Source organism: Papio anubis, chromosome 8, assembly GCF_008728515.1.
Source record: "Papio anubis isolate 15944 chromosome 8, Panubis1.0, whole genome shotgun sequence".
Taxonomy (NCBI): domain Eukaryota; kingdom Metazoa; phylum Chordata; class Mammalia; order Primates; family Cercopithecidae; genus Papio; species Papio anubis.
In genome coordinates this window covers 20,310,662-20,330,786 of record NC_044983.1, presented here as the reverse complement: position 1 = coordinate 20,330,786, position 20,125 = coordinate 20,310,662, and the positions used below count along the sequence as shown (strand labels likewise).

At 56.4% G+C, this 20,125-nt stretch overlaps 1 protein-coding gene across 2 annotated transcripts; it reads left to right on the top strand.

Annotated features, from left to right (window-relative positions):
- The first annotated feature begins 341 nt into the window (after positions 1–341).
- Positions 342–12,674, top strand: PHYHIP (phytanoyl-CoA 2-hydroxylase interacting protein). Of its 2 annotated transcripts, XM_009212665.3 has the most exons (6): positions 342–895; positions 4,300–4,493; positions 5,662–5,836; positions 8,035–8,152; positions 10,489–11,072; positions 12,159–12,674. In XM_009212665.3, exons 2-5 carry the CDS (start codon positions 4,329–4,331, stop codon positions 11,021–11,023), a joined length of 993 nt encoding a protein of 330 aa, XP_009210929.1. In that variant the 5' UTR covers positions 342–895; positions 4,300–4,328; the 3' UTR covers positions 11,024–11,072; positions 12,159–12,674. The 2 variants fall into 2 exon arrangements, with proteins under 2 accessions (XP_009210929.1, XP_021797799.1); XM_021942107.2 differs by having other exon boundaries at positions 10,489–12,674.
- Positions 12,675–20,125: the final 7,451 nt, after the last annotated feature.

Genomic DNA, 20,125 nt, shown 5'->3' with positions numbered 1-20,125 from the left:
CCCTTGTGTACCCTGCACTGTGCCACAGCCTCTCTCCCAGCCCCTTTTCCTGCGGACACCCAAGCTGCCAGAGGGTTCTCGCCAGACCCACAGGGATCCCTGAGCTGCAGGTCTGCCATCTCTCACTAGAACTGGTAAGAAAATGGAACCACAGTTCACCAAAAGGCCCCAGGGAGAGGCTCCGGACTGAAGACAGTGACCCTGGGTTCACACCCTCCATCTGGACCTTTCCCCTCTATAGCCTCCCTCCCCTTCCCCCAATCAGAGTCTTTGCTTTGGGGCCCAAGCCCTGGGCTAAGCTCCACCCCTCTCCCAGCATCCTAAAGTTTGGGGGCTGCATTCAAGTCAGAGATTTCCAAGTAGGGGGTGTGTTGGAGGGACTTCTGAGGGCAGCTTGTCCTGGAAGAATGGGGGAAAGGCAGCGTATGTTGCTGTCCCTGAGGACATCTGTGTAGCTCCCTGGGAGACCCTCTGCCCTTTCCCCCTCCCACCAGCCCGGCGAACAGGGACCAAGCCTGCTTATTATCACCTGACGCTGCGCAGCCACTGATCCCATTGGTGGAGCCAGATTCGGTCTGGCTCTCTCGTTCTTTCTCCCTTCTCTGCCTCTCTCTCCTCCACGCTGCTTTGATTTCGCTCTTGCCTCTCTTCTTGCGCTGCTCAGCTGGGAACATCGTCTCACCAGGGGCAGCAGCGACACGCGCTGCACAGCCAGACAGGAGCTGGCTGCGGGGCATGGAAGCAGCCTCCTTGGCAGCCGGGAGAGGAGCGAGCGCACACCACTGCCTGTGACCCAGGCGTCCGGCTGCTGTCCCCTGCCTGGGATCTCATCCACACAGAGGTCTCTCCCTGTCCTCCCTGCCAGCTTTTCCTCTGCAGAGCCCAGTGGAGCCAGGTGAGTACCCTTCCTCCCTGGAACATGCTGCTGTTGATCCTGAGTAGCCAGGAGCTGGGGGCGCTAGGGTCCTGCCACCACCCAGGGTGTCCACCTGGACTGCCAGGCCGGACGACCTTGTCCCCTCTCCCCCAGGCCTTTGACAAAGTGGTTAATGGCTGAATCCAGTCTCTGGGGCACCATAGTTAGTCACCCCGTGACCATTCTGCTGCAGTCAGCGATGCCAACAGGGACAGCAGGGTGGGGGAAGCATTCCCTGTGGCAGGGCGGCTGTTCTGAATGGACATGGGGAAGGGGCACCGGTGTGAGCGGCATGTGTGTGTGCGCGCTTGTGAGTTGGCTGGAGGCTTGCTGGCGCAGATAGGTCCATCTGCCTGCAATCATGCTCATGTGTGGGTTTTGAATGGTGTGAGGCATGTCTAGAAACATATCTTTCTGGCACACGTGAGGTACGTGTGTTGGGGGGACTTATCTGAGTAGCCTGTGGGTGTGCGTGGGTGGGGACACTATGAGGCAGTATATTTAGGGGTAACCATGTCCCTTGTCATGTGTGTGGGAGTGTATGCAGACAGGGGCTTTCTATGTGGGGAGGTGAGACCCAGAGCAGGACGGGGTGGGTAAAGAGAAGAGGGGGCAGAAACCATTGTCTGTGGGCAGAGCCACGTAGGTGCACAAACCTGTTGGCACGAAAGCTCAGGGCTGGCAGAGTGTGGCCAGAGGCAAACACATTTTCAAAGTCTGTCTTTGAGCCTGGCGATGATTCGAGAGAGAATACCAGACTTCGGGCGGGGGCTGCTGTGTGTATGAACACACATGTGTGTGCAGGCAGGCGTGTGGGTTGCGTGCCTTCTTGTGGAGATGGCACGCACGCATGTTGGTGCCTGTGGCGTCCTCTTTTCCCCAAATATGGCTTGTGAGGAGGTGTGCGTGGACGTGTGTGCGTGAGCCTGTGGACATGAACATGTCTGGGTGTGCATGGAGGTGACAGCTTGAAGAGGGAAAACTGCGGGGCATTCTTAGAATGTAGAAGGTGGCGGGAGGCACCTGAGTGTGTAGATGGGTGAGTGGGAGTGAGGACGTCCGTGGAGGTGTGGGATGCGGGTGGGTGGGCACTCTTGGCACATGTGTGTGTGTGCACGCGTGCCTGCCTGTGTGTGGGCGTGTACGTGCCTGTCTTGGGGTGGATCCACACAGGAGTGTGGGTGTTTCTCGGGTGTTGCCTCAACCTGTCCCTCGCACCCTGCCCTTCCCCAGTCTTCTGGGTGTAGAGAACTTGGGTTCACACCCACCCCTCTGTCCACCCCAGCTCACTCACCGCCGCCCTCCCAAGTTAGGGTGGGGATGTCATCTCAGCTTTCCCAGAACTGTAGGGAGGAAGGCACAAGCAGACACCCAGGTCCTAGAGACCCCTGCCACCACACACAGCTGCCCCTATTTCTAGGAGGACTCCAAGGAGAGGCAGGAATAGGTGCCTGCTCATGGGACGAGTGTGGGCTGCTTCCGAGCGTGTAGGTGGGTGCCACTCAGGGCCTCTTGGGTAGGAGTGTGTCTGTGTTCGTGTGCGTGGGTGCGTGTGTGTGTGTGTGTGTGTGAGGCACATGTGTGTCTCCCTGGGAGCTTCTCACCAGGATCCCAAGAGGTGGTAACTCCTCACTGTTCCACACCTGTCCCCGTGAATTACAGACTGGTTTATTATGGTAGGGTTGCTTCCAGACACCCAATCCCATCTGTTTGATTTTGGGGTGGGCCTGGTAGCACCCCCATGCTTATTTACCGTAGGATTCCCCATGCACAAAGCCACTGGCATTTTGGCTCTGGAGTGGGAGGCTAAGATGAAACAGGACTTGAGTGACACCTGGGGCAGGTAAGGGCCATCACCCTTAGCCTTCACCCTGTACTTGCCATCCAGGCAACTCACAGGTTAATACAGAGGTGCCAGGCTCTGGAGCAAGCTTAATTGACAGGAAGGTGTGGGCTGGATCCTCTGGAAGCTATAAATAAAAGTACCTGCTTTTGCAGGCACAAGATGCCCTCACCACTAGCTCCTGGGCAAGGGGAGGAGAAAAAGAGGGAGAAAGAAGAGAAGGAGGTAACACTTAGAAAAATGAGGGGTGCCGGGAGCTGGGATGGAGGAAGGGATTGGAAAGCAGGAGACCAAATGCCCCTGGAGAACGCCCCACCCCCATCTACGGTCCCCTCCCAGACGCTGTCACTCCCCTTCCGTTCTCTCTTCCCCATCCCGGAGCTAGGCCAACCAGGCCAGAGTCACGGCCAGAGTCAGCTCTTCCCAGCTAAAGCACACATGAGAGTGACTGCGATGAGGTCTTCTCATAGCTGGACAAGCAGCAGACATAAGGGGAGAACCAAAGGAGGAAGACAGGGAGGGAGAGAAAATGCAGTTGCTTGAAAGGAAATGATAGAAGGAGGGAAAGTACAGGGTGGAAACACCACAGACACCCATGCATGCACACACGCCACACATGTGCCCCTCCACCCCCACATATGAGGGGACACCACCTTAGCTTAATGATCAAGAGCTTGGGAGCGGGAGTTCAAATCATTTGCTCCCTGCGTGGCCTTGGGCAGGTTAGTACCTTCCCGACCTCAGTTGCCTCATCTGTAAAATGGAGATAATGATAGTGTGTCGCTGCTTCCAAGCTTGCATGAGATGTCTGTGAAGTTATGAGCACATGGTTGGCCCCCAATAGATGTTAATGTTAAAAGTAATGATTGAAAGGAATCAAGAGAAGATTGGCTGAAGAGAAAGAGGGATTGTCAAAAAAAGTTATGGGTGGAAAAAAGAGCTTGAAGCCGGCTGTGTCGCGTGCCCCTCCCACCACGAATGTGTCCACATGCACCAACGTGGCACTTGTCCTTCCAGCCATGTACCATGGCAACCCTTGCTGACCCCAGCGAGGAGAGAGGCCTGAATCCGAGGGCCCTGGCACCTGTGAGCTCTTGGCTGTCACCTGCCCCAAGCCTCGCACCTCCGCTCCACAGCAGGTGCTTCCTGTGTTTCCTCCGCCTCTCACCCGTCCTCTCCACCCCCACCCCTTTCTCTTTTCACGCCTGCTGGCTGAGGGCCCCCTCCCTCCTCGGCTCCATCTGCTGCAAATCTGTCCCCGCCCGGCTTTGCAGCGTTCCCACTGCCTCTGCCACCTGTCAGGTGCCGTCTGCTCTGCAGACCCCTCCGAGGAGAGCAGAGAGCCCCCCGGGCAGGCACCCCATTCCACCCTCCATCAACCTTCTCCAGCCTCCCCTGTGCAGTCTTTCCCATCTAATTCATGAGGCAGGTGGATTCCAGGGGTCCTTGAGGTTCCGCCTCAAAAGGGCTATTGGGAAGAAGACATTCCAGAAAGCTCGCTGGGGGCAAGGGAGGTACTGACCCTTTTCCTCCTCCTCAGTCCCCACAGGAGACAACCGAGACGGGAGCATGGAGCTGCTGTCCACGCCCCACAGCATTGAGATCAACAACATCACCTGCGACTCTTTCCGCATCTCCTGGGCCATGGAGGACAGTGACCTGGAGAGGGTCACCCATTACTTCATTGACCTTAACAAGAAGGAGAATAAGAATTCCAACAAGTTCAAGCACCGGGTGAGTAGAAGGTGTCCCAGGAGCCCCTTCCCAGCTCCTGTTCCTGAAGGAAGCCGGATAAGGGAACACCTGGAAGTGATGGCTTGGAGTCAGAGGCCTGGTTAAAATCCACACTCTTCTTCCTGTGTCATTTTGGGAAAGTTACATGACCTCTCTGAGCCTGAGCTCCTTCCCTGGTGAAGAGGGAATAACAATGCCGAGCCTCGCGGGGTCGTGGAGAGGATGCAGTGAGTCATGTTTGCGTGGTGCTTGGCCCAGCGCCTAGCACAGAGGGAGCGCTGTTATCAGCGCCACGACTGAGACTTCAAGCAGGGGCAGAGAGCCTGGGTGGGGTGGGGCCGCAGGCATCGCCTATGGGGATGACGTCTCAAGTCTCGACAAAGCCCCGGCTCAGGGCACAGCCTCGCTGTTGGCTGGATGGGCCACGCGGGCCTCGGTCTGGGCGGGGCCCTTTTGCTGTGGCCTCAGTTCTCCCTCTCCGGCCCCTCACCTGCTGGCCTGCCATTTGCTTGACTTAGAAAAGGAATAGGACAGAGTCTTCCGTGGGTGTGTCCTTTTCTGGGGTTAAAAGCCAGTGTGGGGGTGGGTGGGAGGAAGCCCCCCATCCTCTCAAGCTGGCAGAGGCAGGGGGAGTGAGGCGGCCAGCTGGCTCCCAGGCCGACGGCACCGGCGTGGGTTACTCACCCGCTCTCTTTCTCTGGAACTGGCTCTCCCGATCTGGGTGTCTTTTGGCAGGCCAGTTGCCACGGTGACGTGAATGTTCAACACCACCCCCTTAACCCTCCCCCCCAAAGAATAAGGCATATTTTCCCTTCCTCCCTGGCTTCTCAGCATTTGCCGTTGCCGTGGAGACGGCACTGCAGTGTGCAGAGCTCTCAAAGTCTCCTTAAAAAATGAAGGCCTTGCCGCCCTCAACTTCGTGGCTTTTCCCCTCCGTTCCCAAGAGAACAGGGTGTCAGGGGGGTTCGAGGAGGGGCCAAGGCTGGGGAGCATCTGTGTGGCCTTCCCAGGAAAATGGTGGCCAGGATAGGAAGCCAACGGATCCTCAAGATTGGTCTTGCGCAGGAGAAACAGGGCCATCTGGGGAGTGGAGATTCTGGGGTGACGCCCAGATCGGGCATGAACCCCTGTTTGACGCCCGGCTCTCTGTCTGTACCCCATTTCTCAGGATGTCCCCACCAAGCTCGTGGCCAAGGCAGTGCCGCTGCCCATGACGGTGAGAGGCCACTGGTTCCTGAGCCCCCGCACAGAGTACAGTGTGGCCGTGCAGACGGCGGTGAAGCAGAGCGACGGGGAGTACCTGGTGTCCGGCTGGAGCGAGACAGTGGAGTTCTGCACTGGGGGTGAGGCCCTGCTTTCATGCCCCTGTCCTGCTGCTTGGCACGTCGGGCTTAGTTGTGGTCAAAGTGGGGCTTCCTGGCAGTCGAGCAAACACTGACGAACGCCTTCTGTCCACCAGGCAGCATGCTTGGGCCACAGGGAAGGCACACAGGCATGACACCCTCCCTGCCTCCAAAAGCCGCCCTTTCTCTTCTCTCACTGGAGGCAGATGTGAACCCCACTAATCATGTTGGCAAGACCACTTCCATTAAGAAAGGGAGTTACTTTTCTGGCTTGGTACCAGATCACAGGCATCTTTTTAAACACTGTGGTCAAAGGTGCATGATGTAACATTTGCCATCTTGACCATTTTGAAGTGTACAGTTCAATGGTATTAAGTATATTCACATTGTTGTGCAGCCAATCTCCAGAACCTTTTTTTCTTGGAAAACCAAAACTCTATACCCATTAAACAACCACCCCCCGTTTCCCTCTGCCGGCTTCCATTCTACTTTCTGTTCCTATGAATATGAGTCCTCTAAGTATCTCATATCAGTAGTACAATTGTACAGGATTTGTCTTTTTGTGACTGGAATATACCAGGATTTACTTTCTTTTTAAAACTGGATAGTATTTCATTGTATGGATAGACCACATTTTGCTTAATCAATTATCTGTCAATGTGCACTTGGTAGAGCAATCACATTTCGCTTGTTCTGAGCCTCCACGTAGCCTGGGAAAATGGTCCCTGGTCAACGGCCCTGCAAACTCTCTTAGCAGAACTTAACTTGTAGACTCCAGCACAAACAGCGGGCTTATGTGTGCTTGGTCAATCGTGACTCAGGGTCTGTCCCCACAAGATTGCATTCTTTTGGTGTTTACGGTGAGAGCTGCTCCAGATCTCTCTGTCACACGGAAGGGGCACAGAACATTCTCAGCCCCGGGCCTCTGAGTCTGCTGGCTCCATCCTTTGCCAAGATTTATGCCCCAAGTCTCCTTGAGCTGCTGTTGTCTTTTGAGTGGTGCTTTTTCTTTTTTTTTTTTCTCCTTCTGTCTTTTTTTTTTTTTTTTTTTGAGATGGAGTCTCACTCTTGTCGCCTCCTGGCTGGAGTGCAGTGGCATGATCTTGGCTCACTGCAACCTCTGCCTCCCGGATTCAAGCGATTCTCCTGCCTCAGCATCCTGAGTAGCTGGGATTACAGGCGCCCACCACCACGCCTGGCTACTTTTTTTTTGCATTTTTAGTACAGATGGGGTTTCACCATGTTGGCCAGGCTGGTCTTGAACTCCTGACTCAGGTGATCCGCCCGCCTCGGCCTCCCAAAGTGCTGGGATCACAGGCGTGAACCACCGCGGCTGGCTGAATGGTGTTTTTTCTTAGTTCTGCTGCAGAACCCCACTCTCTGGAGGCCTCTTGCTCCTGGAGGGGAAAGCTCGGTTTCCCCTGAGACCTCCATGTGCAATGGGCATTTAATTCAAATTGGGGATCTGGCTGCAATCCAGTCCACACTCCTCTCTCCAAACCGAGCACCCTGGCCAGGGATGCATCCACAAAGAGGGAAGGGCAGCTTCTTCTCATTTGTACCAAGGAGCTGTATGTGCCAACAGCAGCCTTCCTGGGGCTCCAGGGTTCAATGTTGCTATCCTGTTTCCAGCCTTCCCTGTTTCTCCTGAGATGCTCAAGCTGAGAGCCATTGCTCCAGACCCAGGACTGCCTAAACATTGCCTGGTCTCGCTTCTCCCTAGCCCCTCAGGAGCCCTCACCTGTAGCTACAGCTGGCTTCCATGGGGGTGGTGTGGGCAGCTTCCTATCTACTGGATTTGAGGGACTTTCCCAAAAGGACCTCAAGCCCTCTCAAGTCTTCCTTTTTCCCATGAGTCCTCTTTTCACATGAGGATAGCCTGGGATCACAGCCCCTGGGCACCCTGGCGGGATTACTGGGCGACCCTCTGCCTTTTTGTGACCCAGAGAGCCCCGAGACTCTGGCATTGTGGTTGCAGAGGTGATGAGGACAGACAGCATGCAGCGCTCTGTGTTTCCAGCAGAGGCCAGCTGGCCTGTTACCATCTGAGTTTAAGGTTCTGCGACTGTCTAGTCGCCTCTGCTGTTCTGACAGGCAGAGGTTGGCCGGCACGCACAGGGTGGGGTGGGGTGGGGACAGGAGGTGTTTGTGCTCCTCAGCTGGCCCTCAGCTCACCCACTGCATCTGGGATCTTGTAGATTATGCCAAGGAGCACCTGGCTCAGCTGCAGGAGAAGGCCGAGCAGATCGCAGGCCGCATGCTCCGCTTCTCCGTCTTCTACCGCAACCATCACAAGGAGTACTTCCAGCATGCCAGGTATGGGTGCGGGCTCCCGGCTGGACCCGCCAGGCCTCTCCTCCCTCCCAGCCCTTCCTGTTCCTGTCCTGGCTGTCTGAGGTCACCCCCACCCCCGTGGCTGCCAGTCCCTCCTCTAGGATTGACATGCCCTGACGTCACCAGGCTGGCTCTGAAGAGACTGCTGCTTTGGGGATTGGGCTCAGGGAAGATCAAGGGCTCTGGGGACAGGGCCTTCTGCAAGAGTGTTGTACTAACGAGCCTGGGAGAATGAGATCTGGGTTTGCTCCCGCTCTGGGACAGTTCTTTTCATGGGGGTCTACCACCACAGGTCTCTCTGATTCAGGCCCTGGGGCCAAAGGGGAGGTGGCAGGGAGTGCATGAAATGAGTGTTCTGATCACAAAAGGTTTGAGGAAGCACCCAGCTCATCGCTTTTCAAACTGGGTGCTCCCTTCAGGGAGACATGTCAGTGAACCCCTTAGAATGCTGCCATGGGGTTGGGGGGACCAGAGGATGAGGCTTGGTGGGCCCCACACCTGATGTCCAACCAGAGCAGCCTCAATTTTATTTGCCTGTGAGCCTTCCACGTGTAATTTCTTTTGGGGGAAAAAAGAGAGAGATGCTGCAGTCTAAAAGTGTTCGAAAATTGGTGATCTGATCCAACACCCTTGGCCTACAGAAGAGGAGCACGAGGCCCAGAGGGAAGCAGCTTGTTCATTCGAGCCAGGGAGTCACTTGTCACTGAAGACAGCCAGGATCAGGCAAGAGTGAGGCAGGACCAGGAGTACCCACCCTCCCCAGGCCTGCTGGAAAGTGCTCCAAGACCACATCCTTCTGAGGCTCAGCCAGGGCAAGCAGCTGCTCTGCCTCTTTTTTTTTTTTTTTTTTTGAGACGGAGTCTCTCGCTGTCACCCAGGCTGGAGTGCAGTGGCGTGATCTCCGCTCACTGCAACCTCTGCCTTCTGGGTTAAAATGATTCTCCTGCCTCAGTCTCCTGAGTAGCTGGGACCACAGGTGTGCGCCACCATGGCAGGCTAATTTTTGTGTTTTTAATGAAGCGGGGTTTCACTATGTTGGCCAGGCTGGTCTCAAACTCCTGACCTCAGGTGATCCACCCACCTCGGCCTCCCAAGGTGCTGGGATTACAGGCATGAGCCACTGTGCCTGGCCTCTGTCTGCCTTTATCCTTAGAGTCAGGACAGTTTTAACCTCAGGGCAGTGAGGACCTTGGGAGTCTTTGGGGTTTGTATTAAAGAAGCAAGGCCTGCTTGGTGGCTCAAACCTGTAATCCCAGCATGTTGGGAGGCCAAGATGGGATCACTTGAGCCCAAGAGTTCAAGATGAGCCTGAGCAACATAGTGAGAACCCAATCTCTACAAAAAATTTAAAGAATTAGCCGGGTGTGGATCACTTGAGCCCAGGAGTTCGAGCTTGCAGTGAGCTGTGATTGTACCACTGCACTCCAGCCTGGAAAGTGAGTCAGTGGCCCAGTTTGGACTCCTTTATCACCGAGAATGAGAGAGACAGGGAGCACCCATGTGTGCCAGGCACCTTACTTGGTGCCAGGATGTAAAGATAAAGGCAGAGTTCACCCTTTTGAGAACCTCAGAATCCAGTCAGCGAGACAGTATGGAAAGATTTCATGTGAAAGGTACGTGTAATTGTTGAGCACAGTTCAGTGTCCTGGCCGATGAAGTGGCTCACACCTGCAATCCTAGCACTTTGGGAGGCCAAAGCCGGAGGATCACTGGAGGCCAGGAGTTCAGCCTGGGCAACACAGTTAGAAGACTGGGTGTCCTGCACATAGTAGGCAGCCAAATATTTGTCAAGTGCAGGTGTCTGCTGTTCCTGGAAGGTTTTAGTGGGGAGCAGACGCGTGGCTGAGGCTTGAAGGCTGATTAGAAGTTTGCCAAGCCAGCCGGAGGAAGGTGGAGAGGGCGGTCAGTGCAGCAGAGGGAAGAGTCCTGCACAGGGGGCACAGAGGCAGGAGACTGCGTGTGCAGGGGGTGGGTAAGTAGGTGTGATGGCAGGAGGTGGGGAGTGGCAAGGAGACCACAGAGATCAGATCATGAGCCGCCATGCTTTTCACGCACGCCCCACCAAAGGGTTTCAAGTTGGGGAGTGACAGCTTCACATCTCTTCTCTGAGAAGGAGTGGGCTGGATGAATCCCTCTCCAGGGCCCTCTCTGCTCTTGCATTCTGGAATGTTCTATTTGCAACTAGTGGAGGCGGCTGGGGGAGGGCTGGGAGCTGGGCTGGCTCCCTCCCTCCTCGACCACACGCAGCAGCCAAGCCTCAGCCCGGCTCACCAGCCGCATCTTCTCTTCCCTTTGGCGTGTCTCCCTGGGGTGGGCAGGACCCACTGCGGGAACATGCTGCAGCCCTACCTGAAGGACAACAGCGGCAGCCACGGCTCCCCCACCAGCGGTATGCTCCACGGGGTCTTCTTCAGTTGCAACACGGAGTTCAACACGGGCCAGCCCCCGCAGGATTCCCCCTACGGCCGCTGGCGCTTCCAGATCCCAGCTCAGCGCCTCTTCAATCCCAGCACCAACCTCTACTTTGCGGACTTCTACTGCATGTACACGGCCTACCACTATGCTATCCTGGTGCTGGCGCCCAAAGGCTCCCTGGGGGACCGCTTCTGCCGCGACCGCCTGCCCCTCCTGGACATTGCTTGCAACAAGTTCCTGACCTGCAGCGTGGAGGACGGGGAGCTGGTCTTCCGCCACGCCCAGGACCTCATCCTGGAGATCATCTACACTGAGCCTGTCGACCTGTCCCTGGGCACCCTGGGGGAGATCAGCGGTCACCAGCTCATGAGCCTGTCTACTGCCGATGCCAAGAAGGACCCCAGCTGCAAGACCTGCAACATCAGCGTGGGCCGCTAGGGACTCCTGGGGAGCTGGGGGTCGAGGGAGAGAGGAGCAGAAGGTGGAGGTGGGTAGCCCAGGTTCAGGGAGCTTGCTTTCTCTCTCCTACCCCCCTGCTCCCTCCACTCTGCCCAGCTGCCCTCCCCCCGCCCCTTGGCATTGGAGGCAACAGACGGTGGTCCTCTTGGTAAGTGTGGCCCACCCCCGGCCTGGTGGACGTGGAAAGGCTTCTCCTCCTCCGTAGTTGGCAGCTGAGCTGGATTTCTGGAGAACTTCCCTTTTCCTCTGGTTTCCTTGTCCTACTGTTCTTTGCCTCATCCAGGTCTCTATGTCCCAAAGACCTGCCCACCTCCTGGGGCTCTCCCAGGGAAGCCCCTCTGGGCCAAAGCCCACGTGTAGCTTGGCTGCCTCCAGAGGAGATGCAGAGAGCTGTGGGGCGATCTTTCTTAGTCCCACTCACCCCACTCAGGGCCAACCACAGAATGCCCCCTCCCTGCTGAGCTGGGTCTCTGGGGCTTCCCACTCCAGGCCCGGATCCCTTCCTTCTATAAATAGTCTCCTGCACCACCATGACACCCTGGCTGCTCCTTGCCCCAAAGAACCCTCTTCCTGCATGGGAGAGCTGTCCCTCCTTCTCCACCTGCCCACCGGGACGCTCCCCCTGCTCTCTAGAAAGGAATTCTCTTTCTTCTCTTGGCACTGGGGGCGTCAGGCTGTCGGATGTTCCTTCCTTCCGTACCCCAGCATACCTTCTCCTTGCTTAGAGTGCGGGGGTCTGAGACAGCAGCCACCAGGGTTGAGGAGGGGGAGGAGACCCCTGAGACCCAGAAGTGCCCCTTCCTCAGCTGGGAGTGGGCCGCCTCATGCTCTGCTGGGGCCTGGCATGGAACATGAGATCTTCGAGCTGTCCCGCGGGCCCCGGCACCCCGCCCAGCCGTGCACTTTGCTCACTTGCTCTGCCACGGTGCCGTGACTGTACTGTGCCCGTGCGTGACCTGGACTGTGGACCCTCTGCTGCTCCACCTCTCCCCTGCCCACTGGCTCTGTCTGCTCTCCTGCCACCCTGCTGGCCGGAAGCCCCTACCCGGGGAGTTCTTGGTGACATCCTTCCTGGGCCTCCTTGTGTTTTTGCCTCATTCCTACTGTCGCACAGGTCACCAGGGTGGACTCCCTACAATCAGCAAAGCAAACAGAGAGCCTGTGGGAGGGGCTGACAGCAGCCGCCGGCTGTTTGGGGGATGATGGAGGTGACATCAGGCAGAGAAGAGTGCAGCCTCACAGTGACTTTCTCAGAGGTGACGGAGATGATGGATGAGTAGCTGGATTTCCATGATGAAGGACGGAAGCAGCGGCGGGCCGGCAAGACCATACCTCGGTGAGGGGCAGGTGGACAACTGTCGCCTCTCTGTAGCCAGGGGGAATTGTGTGGCCAGCTGTCTCTCTGGGATGGGTCAGGAGGCCTGGAGGCTTCCTGCGGGGAGAGGTGTGGAGAAGGAGAGAACATGGCCCAGGCCCTTTCCTTCCCCCTGTGCTGACAGCATTGCTGTAGGGGTGGCCTGCTGCCCTCCCCTGGCCCTCATGTCCCCCTGGGGCTGGGGTCCACCTGCCTGTGCTGTGCTTGCGACGTGCATCAATAAACCACCATGGCCTGAGGGCCCTGCTCGTCTCAGTCCATTTGAGCTGCTGTGACACAATGCCACAGACTGGGTGGCTCAAAAACCGCAGATTCATTTCTCATAGTTCTGGAGACTCAGGAGGTCAAGATCAAGGTGCTGGCAGAAGCTGTGTCTGGTGAGGGCCTGCTTCACAGATGGCTCTTTTCACTGTGTCCTCACAGGGTGAAAGGGATGAGCAAGCTCTCTTACCCCTCCTTTTTTTTTTTTTTTGTAGAGTTGGGGGGTTTCACCTTGTTGCCCAGGCTGGCCTCAAACTCCTGGCCTCAAGTGATCCTCCCACCTAGGCCTCCCAAAGTGCTTGGGATTATAGGCATGAACCACTGCTCCAGGCCATCTTGGGCCCGTTTCATAAAGGCACTAATCCCATTCATGTGGCCCCACCCTCATGACCTCATCTCCTTCCAAGGCCCCGATTCCTAAAACCATCACCTTGGAGTTAGAATTTCCACCTAGGGCTGGGCGCGGTGGCTCACGCCAGTAATCCCAGCACTTTGGGAGGCTGAGGCAGGTGGATCACAGGAGGTCAGGGGTTCAAGACCAGCCTGGCCAATATGGTGAAACCCCATCTCTACTGAAAATACAAAATTAGCTGGGCGTGGTGGTGGGCACCTGTAATCCCAGCTACTCGGGAGCCTGAGGCAGGACAATTGCTTGAACCCAGGAGGCGGAGGTTGCAGTGAGCTGGGACTGCACCATTGCACTCCAGCCTGGGTGACAGAGTGAGACTCCATCTCAAAAATAATAAAATAAAAGAAAATAAATGTCAACCTAGGATTTAGGGGGGACATAAACATTCAGACTACAGTGCCTCATCTCTTTGGGCCAGTGATGGGGTGGGTGAGTTCTGCAAACCACAGAGGAGCTCAGGTGGCAATGCCCACAGGACAGGCCACCTGGAATCAGCTCCAAGGGAGCACCTGGTCCACTGTGGGAGGCGGGGCTCAGGATGTAGAGCTGAGTCTCCAGCTTGGAAGGGACTTTGGAGTCTTTTGGTCCCACCCAGTGTTTCCCATATGGGTCCTCCCACATGGGGCCTCCTAGGAGAGGACCCACAGCATCTGGAGGCCCCGTTTGGAGCCTCTGGAGGCTTTGAAGCCTTCCTACTACAGCAGCTTGCCATTGCTCCAGACCCAGATGCCACCAAATGTCCCTGTTCCAAGTGCCTGAGTGTGCCCGCTCCCCGACAGAGCTCCCATTTACAGATCCGAGTCACTTCTGCCTCTATCATTTTATTATCATTGTCATTATTATTTTTGGGATGGAGCCTCACTTTGTCACCCAGGCTGGAGTGCAGTGCACAATCTCAGCTCAGTGTAACCTCCCCCTCCCAGGTTCAAGCAATTCTCCAGCCTCAGCCTCCCAAGTAGCTGGGACTACAGGTACATGCCACCACGCCTGCATAATTTTTGTATGTTTAATAGAGATGAGCTTTCACCATGTTGGCCAGGCTGATCTCGAACTCCTGACCTCAAGTGATCCACCCACCTCAGCCTCCCAAAGTGCTGGGATTACAGGCATGAGTGAGCCACTGTGCCTGGCCATTATATTTATTTCTTGAGACAGGGTCTTCCTCTGTTGTCCAGACTGGAGTGCAGTGGCATGATCATGGTTCACTGCAGCCTCAACCTCTGGGACCCAAGTGATCCTCCCATCTCAGCCTCCAGAGCAACTGGGACCACAGGCATATGCCACCCTGCCCAGCTAGGTTTTAAAAAATGTTTTATTTTGTAGAGACGGAGTTTCCCTGTGTTGCCCAGGCTGGTCTCAAACTCCTGGGCTTAAGTGATCCTCCTGCCTCCCAAAGTGCTGGGGTTATAGGCTTGAGTCACTGCACCTGGCCTGCATCTATTATGAACTTATTGATACGGTCCTGTGCTGGAGTAGAAAAGCTCTAGAGAAGTCAAAGTCCTCACCAACACTGCCTGACTCAAGGCCACGTTCATGTGTGTCATCCAGAGCTCAGGGCATAGCCTTTTTGGGGTAGAAAGGAAAGCGGAAGGGCAGATGACGGCTCCTGAGGGCCTACTATGCACCAGGCACCTGGGTGCTGTCACACACATCAACTTCTTTAGTCTTCATGATGTTTCTGGGGAGTATTATTCCCACTTAACAGAAGTAGAAACTGAGGCACAAAGCCTTGCTCATGTCTCACAGCCAGTAAGTGATAGTGCCCAGGCTTTGATTGAGAAACCAGAATCTTCTCCTTTTCCGCCCTATGCCTGTCTCCTTTAGTGTATGTCAGGGGCTACCTGGGATAGTCCTGTTTCAGACACAGTGACACCCCCAGGGGTCCCCTCCACAAAGCCAGTTAAGCAAGTCTGTGCCTAGTTCCAGAATATCACCAGGGGGGGCTGTGGAGTCACAGACAGCATGGAAGCTTGTTTTAAAGCCGTAGTGGAGTGGAGCAGGACGTGGTGTCACGCACCTGTAGTCCTAGCTACTTGGGAGGCTGACGTGGGAGGATCACTTGAGCCCAGGAGTTCAAGGCTGCAGTAAGCTATGATCATGCCACTGCAGTCCAGCTTGGGTCACAGAGTGAGACTCCAAGTTTTGAAAAACAAAGGGAGTAGTGGGCAGTAGCTCAAATCCAGCATTCTGAGGATGGAGTGACTCCGGATCAACCCTTCTGCCTCTGGGCGGGCCCGCATAGGATTCTCCACTCCCAGCTGAGAGGGTTTCAGTCCTCCAGAGGGTCAGGCTCCAGTCTTCCTTTCGTGAACCCTTTTGGGTTTCTTGGGAGGAGAGATTGGCTCCCAGAGACCTCATAGTGGAGCATGAAGGCAGAATGGAGGTAGGGTTGTGGGGGTCCCCAGGCAGGTTCCTTTGGAGAGCCTTCTGCTTCTCCTTCCTCTGTCCAGATGGCAAGTCCCGGCGTACAGCCAACCCTGCCATACTTGCTCGAAGCACCAGTCAGACAGAGCTGGGTCAGAAGGTCCGCTGGAGTCCACCCTGGGGTCCTTTCTGGCCTGCTCTGACTTGGTGGAGGGAGAGACGTCCACATGCCAGTGCACACACACACACACCCCTACACACGTACCCTCCCTGGGCTGGATTTAGAGGACAGCCTAGAAGGCACAGACAGCTCCCAGGTGAGGGACAACCCTGAACCCATAGCTGCCACTGCCCAGCTGAGGGGCCCTGAGTTAGCTCTGTCTGGCAGTGCAGGCAGCCAGGGAAAAGAAGATGGCAGCCACAAGGGGAGGCTTCAGATTCCAGGTGAGGGGTTCCGCTGTGCAGGCACAAACACACAGACATACCTGACACAAACACATGGTGGCACACGCTTGGTCCCCAACACACACAACTCACAACCGAAACTCCTCTTCTCAGGTGCACACCCACCCTTGACTGCCGTTCCTCTGTCCCTGGACCAGCATCTTTCCTTTTAACCCTGGGCATCCCACAAAGTGGAGGGAGGGGAGACACCCGCTCTGAGGACGCTAGCAGTTCCATTCGGCTTCTGTATGTGTCTCTTCTCCATGCTAGGAAAGAGGTGGCTGGGGTCCCAAGGAAGGGGACGAGGAGGGTCCATTCCCCGAAGTGGAGGGAGGCCTTCAGGAAGCGGAGCTGAGGTGATTGGCCATAAAACAGCTTGGCCACAACATCTGGAGCAGATTGAAACCAGATGTTCAAGGGATGGGGGAAGGGAGGGTGTGGGATGGAGGGGGCTGGGGCAGCAGAGGCGGCAGCTCTGGTTGGCGGGAGGCTGGGCTGGGGGCTCAGGGTTCTCCGGGGAAGACATCTGGCTGCCTTGTCCCTCACTCTCCAAGTCAGGCATTACTATTTTTGCAAACTGGAGCAACAGATCTTTTCACAGATCCTAGAATCAGCCTTGTGCGTAGGGACAGTCGAGTACAGGGTGTGACTTGGGAGGTGCCCAGAAAGGGCCACCAGCTCGCCAGAAATATGTCCCTTGCTGCCCTGCAGCCCCCTCCTTGCTGTGGGCTCAGCGTTGCCCCTCCGGCAGGGGGAATTCTACACTAAGCTCCTAGTGCCTGCCTGGAAACTACTTTTGTACCTGAACGTTTCCTTTTAGCACAGGAGTAGAGTTGTCTGGGAGCTAGCAGAGGAAAGGAAAAGCAGGCCCATTTATTAAGAGCCCCCTCTTTGCCAGGCACCATGACCGGCTCTCTTCAAAGGTTATCTCATTCCTTGTTTTTCCTGTCACTCAGACTGGAGTGCAGTGGTGTGATCTCAGCCCACTGCAGCCTCAACCTCCCAGCTCAAGCAATCCTCCCACGTCAGCCTCCTGCATAGCTAGGACTACAGGCATGCACCACCACTCCCAGATAATTTTTTAAACATTTTTTGTAGAGACAGGGTCCGACTAGTCTCAAACTCCTGGGCTCAAGTGATCCTCCCACCTTAGATTCCCAAAGCATTTGGGATTACAGGCATGAGCCACTGTGCTTGGCCTCATTCCTTCACAACCATATCACCCCACACTGAAGAACCTGAGGTTCAAAGAAGTGACTCATCCAGGGTCGCATAGCCACCAAATGGTGGAGCTGGTGTTCAAAATGGGTTTTGTTTGCTCTCAAGCTTGTCACCTTTTTACTACTGGGGATCCTGTAGGGTTAGAGGGAGGGGCAGGGAAAAAGAGAAAAAGGGAGTGAGGGACAGAGCCAGGCACTCAACTTTCCTTGTTTTACAGCTGAGCCAACGCTTGTCCCTGGAAGCTGCCACATCTCTGCTGAGGGTTCCAGTCACTTCAATTGCCTGGTGCCCTGCCCTCTGACTGCTTCGGAGACAAGACGTTGGATTTTCAAATCTGTCTCTCAGGACATGGCAGGAAGGGTGCTGGGGACAGGTGATAGGTTTAGGGAGCAGAGGACCAGGGAGGGGGCAGCGGGCCAGTGTCACCGAGCTAAGCGTGGCAGAGCCAGGTCTCCTGACTGCCAGGCTCATGCTGCCCTCTTGGCCGAGGGCTCCAGAAAGTCTGAAGCTCCCAGGGATGTGCTTACCTTGACCTGGCTACTGGGGCTGGGAGTGTAGGGTCGGGGCAGCTGCATCCTGGCTTTTCCCATGTGAATGCTTATCATGAGTGCAGGACTCCGGGGGACCTCAGCTAAGCCCCCAGGGGACCTCAGGTGCTGGACACAGGAGGAGCAAGTGTACCTTCCTCTACCATGGAATCACCTGCGCAGAGGGGCAGCTGCACTGGGTGGGGGTGGGAGGCTCGTCTAGAACCCTGGGCAGCTAGAAGGTGAGGGTAGGCTGGGCCCGCAGAATGCATCAATTTATCAGATTCTGAAATACGCATCAGTGGCCTGCAACCAGCGCCTGAGGGGCTTCCGTCACCTGAGGAGGCAGATCCTTGCTCCTCCTCCACTTCGTCCTCTTCCTCTCCATCCTCTCCCTCCTTTCTCCCCGCCTCCTCCTCTCCAGCCACCATCTTGTCTTCCTCAGAACTCTCCAGCCTCCGTCCTCTGAGTGTTCCTCCTCTTCCTCCCTGTCCTCTTCCTCTTCGTCCTCCCCTCTCCTCCCTCTCTATCAAATGGATGCCCTTATCCTTGCTTTGGGCTGCCTCCTGCCCGATTGCAAGCCCTTGGGGGTGGACATCTGGGCATCCAGACAGGCCTGTACCCCTGCTTCTTGGCTGACCAGGGCAGAGGATCTGAAACTGCCATGTGGACCTCCTTGGTGGTCTTCAAAATCTTTGTTCACTCCATGGGGTGGGTTGGGAGCGCCCACTGTGGCTGGGGCTCCTGCACTGCGTCAGTTTCGGTGTGGGTGGTCTCCAAGATACTCTGTGCCAAAGTTCTCCTGGCTGGGCCTTCCCTCGACCTAGGGCACTACAGCCCCTTGCCTACCTCTGAAGAGGGGCCTATGGAACGTCTGGAGGGCTCGCTGGGCGGGTTCTTGAGTTGCTGGAGGAACCTGTGTTTGTGGGTGATGGAGTGTTGAGTCGTGTGCCCAGGTGGCTGCATGGGTTATCCTGAGCCTGCCTCTAGCTGGCGGTTGCTGTCCATAAGAACCCTGTTTGGGGTGGGGGGGACCCAATGTATCTCTGTGGGTTGGAGCCCCTGCCTGGACAGGGTTATGACCCTGGCCTATGAGCTGGGACTGTGGTCCTTGGAGCTTCCGAAGGACCCAGAGGGCTGGTAAGGAGACCTATGGCCACTGACCACCAACTTCGTGGCAGAGCTCATGCCAAGTGGGTGGGCAGTGTCTGGGTGAGATGCCCAGGCAGCTGCACAAGTGTAGGGATCCTTCCATTCTGTCATGGCCCTCCAGGCTGTCCTGAGCCTCCTTTTCAGAGGAAGAAGCAGCAGGGAGGAGAGGCTGTGACATCACAGCCTGTGACTTTACTGGCGCAACAAGCAGTAACTCCTGTGGGCACCTCTAGCTCTCTCTTAGGGCCCCAGGGCCACACTGGTGGTCAGGCCTGGAGGAGACAGCTGCAGCCTGAGCAGTAGAGCAGGCTGGTTTCCTGGAAGAAGAGGGCCCTGTGTACACATCCAACACTCGCAGCGTGCCTGCTTTCCACTACTACCTTCTGCTTAAAGAGCCAAGATGGAGTCCCCCATGCCAGGCTGCTTCCGGGGAGTGGGGGCCCCTGCAGGTCCAGACAGCATCTGGCACAGCCTCAGGAAGGAGCCAGGAAAAGCCTGCCAGTCCACTGAAGGCTCTAGGAAACCCTGGGGCTTGCAGCAGGCCATCTAGCTCTCCCTGGACCCTGGGAGCAGCCAGCCCGGGCGTAAGAGCTGGGGCTGCTCTGGGCTTTCTTTCCCTTTGAGAGCCACGTAGAAAGAGGGGAGAGAGGGAACTGAGATGTGATTTCTCCTCCTGGCCTCTGGGAGGCACAGGTCTGGGATGGGGAAGCGGGGTGGGCAATGGCAGGGAGTAGGAGGCCGGACAAGACATAGCTTTGGGTCGCCTGGGAAGAGGGGCCAGAGCTGGGATGTTTGCTCAGTGGCTGCTGAGCTCTGGCTCTTGTCTCCACGAAGACAGGGGGATCCATGGGGAGCGGCACTTGGCATCTGACTGGCAGGAAGGCAGGCACCAGGGGCCAACTGGACCTGTCCTAGCTGATGTGGGTTCTCTGGCCCCCGTTTGCTCACCTAGGTGGACACCCTTGCAGCCCATCTGCTCCTTCCCCAGATGCAGAGACAGAAAACCCAGACGGACAGACACCCCTGACCCCTTTCACATCCTTCTTCCCTCCCTACCAAACAGCCTCTTTATGGAATGTTCCACCCCTCCCCTCATGTGGGAGGACCGCAAGCAGAGCATGTGGTGTGTGTGCGCGCTGTGATGGGTGCCTGCGAGAACATGTGTGCCTGAGTGTGAAATCACACCCTCGGGGGCCTGGGATCAGGGGAGGGAAGGGCAGTCCACGATGCCAGGTGCCCTGGCTGCGTGCCGGCCTCCACAGCAAGCCCATACATCTGGAACATGACAGCCCCGCCCCCACGGCCCAGACAGCATCTGGCACAGGATA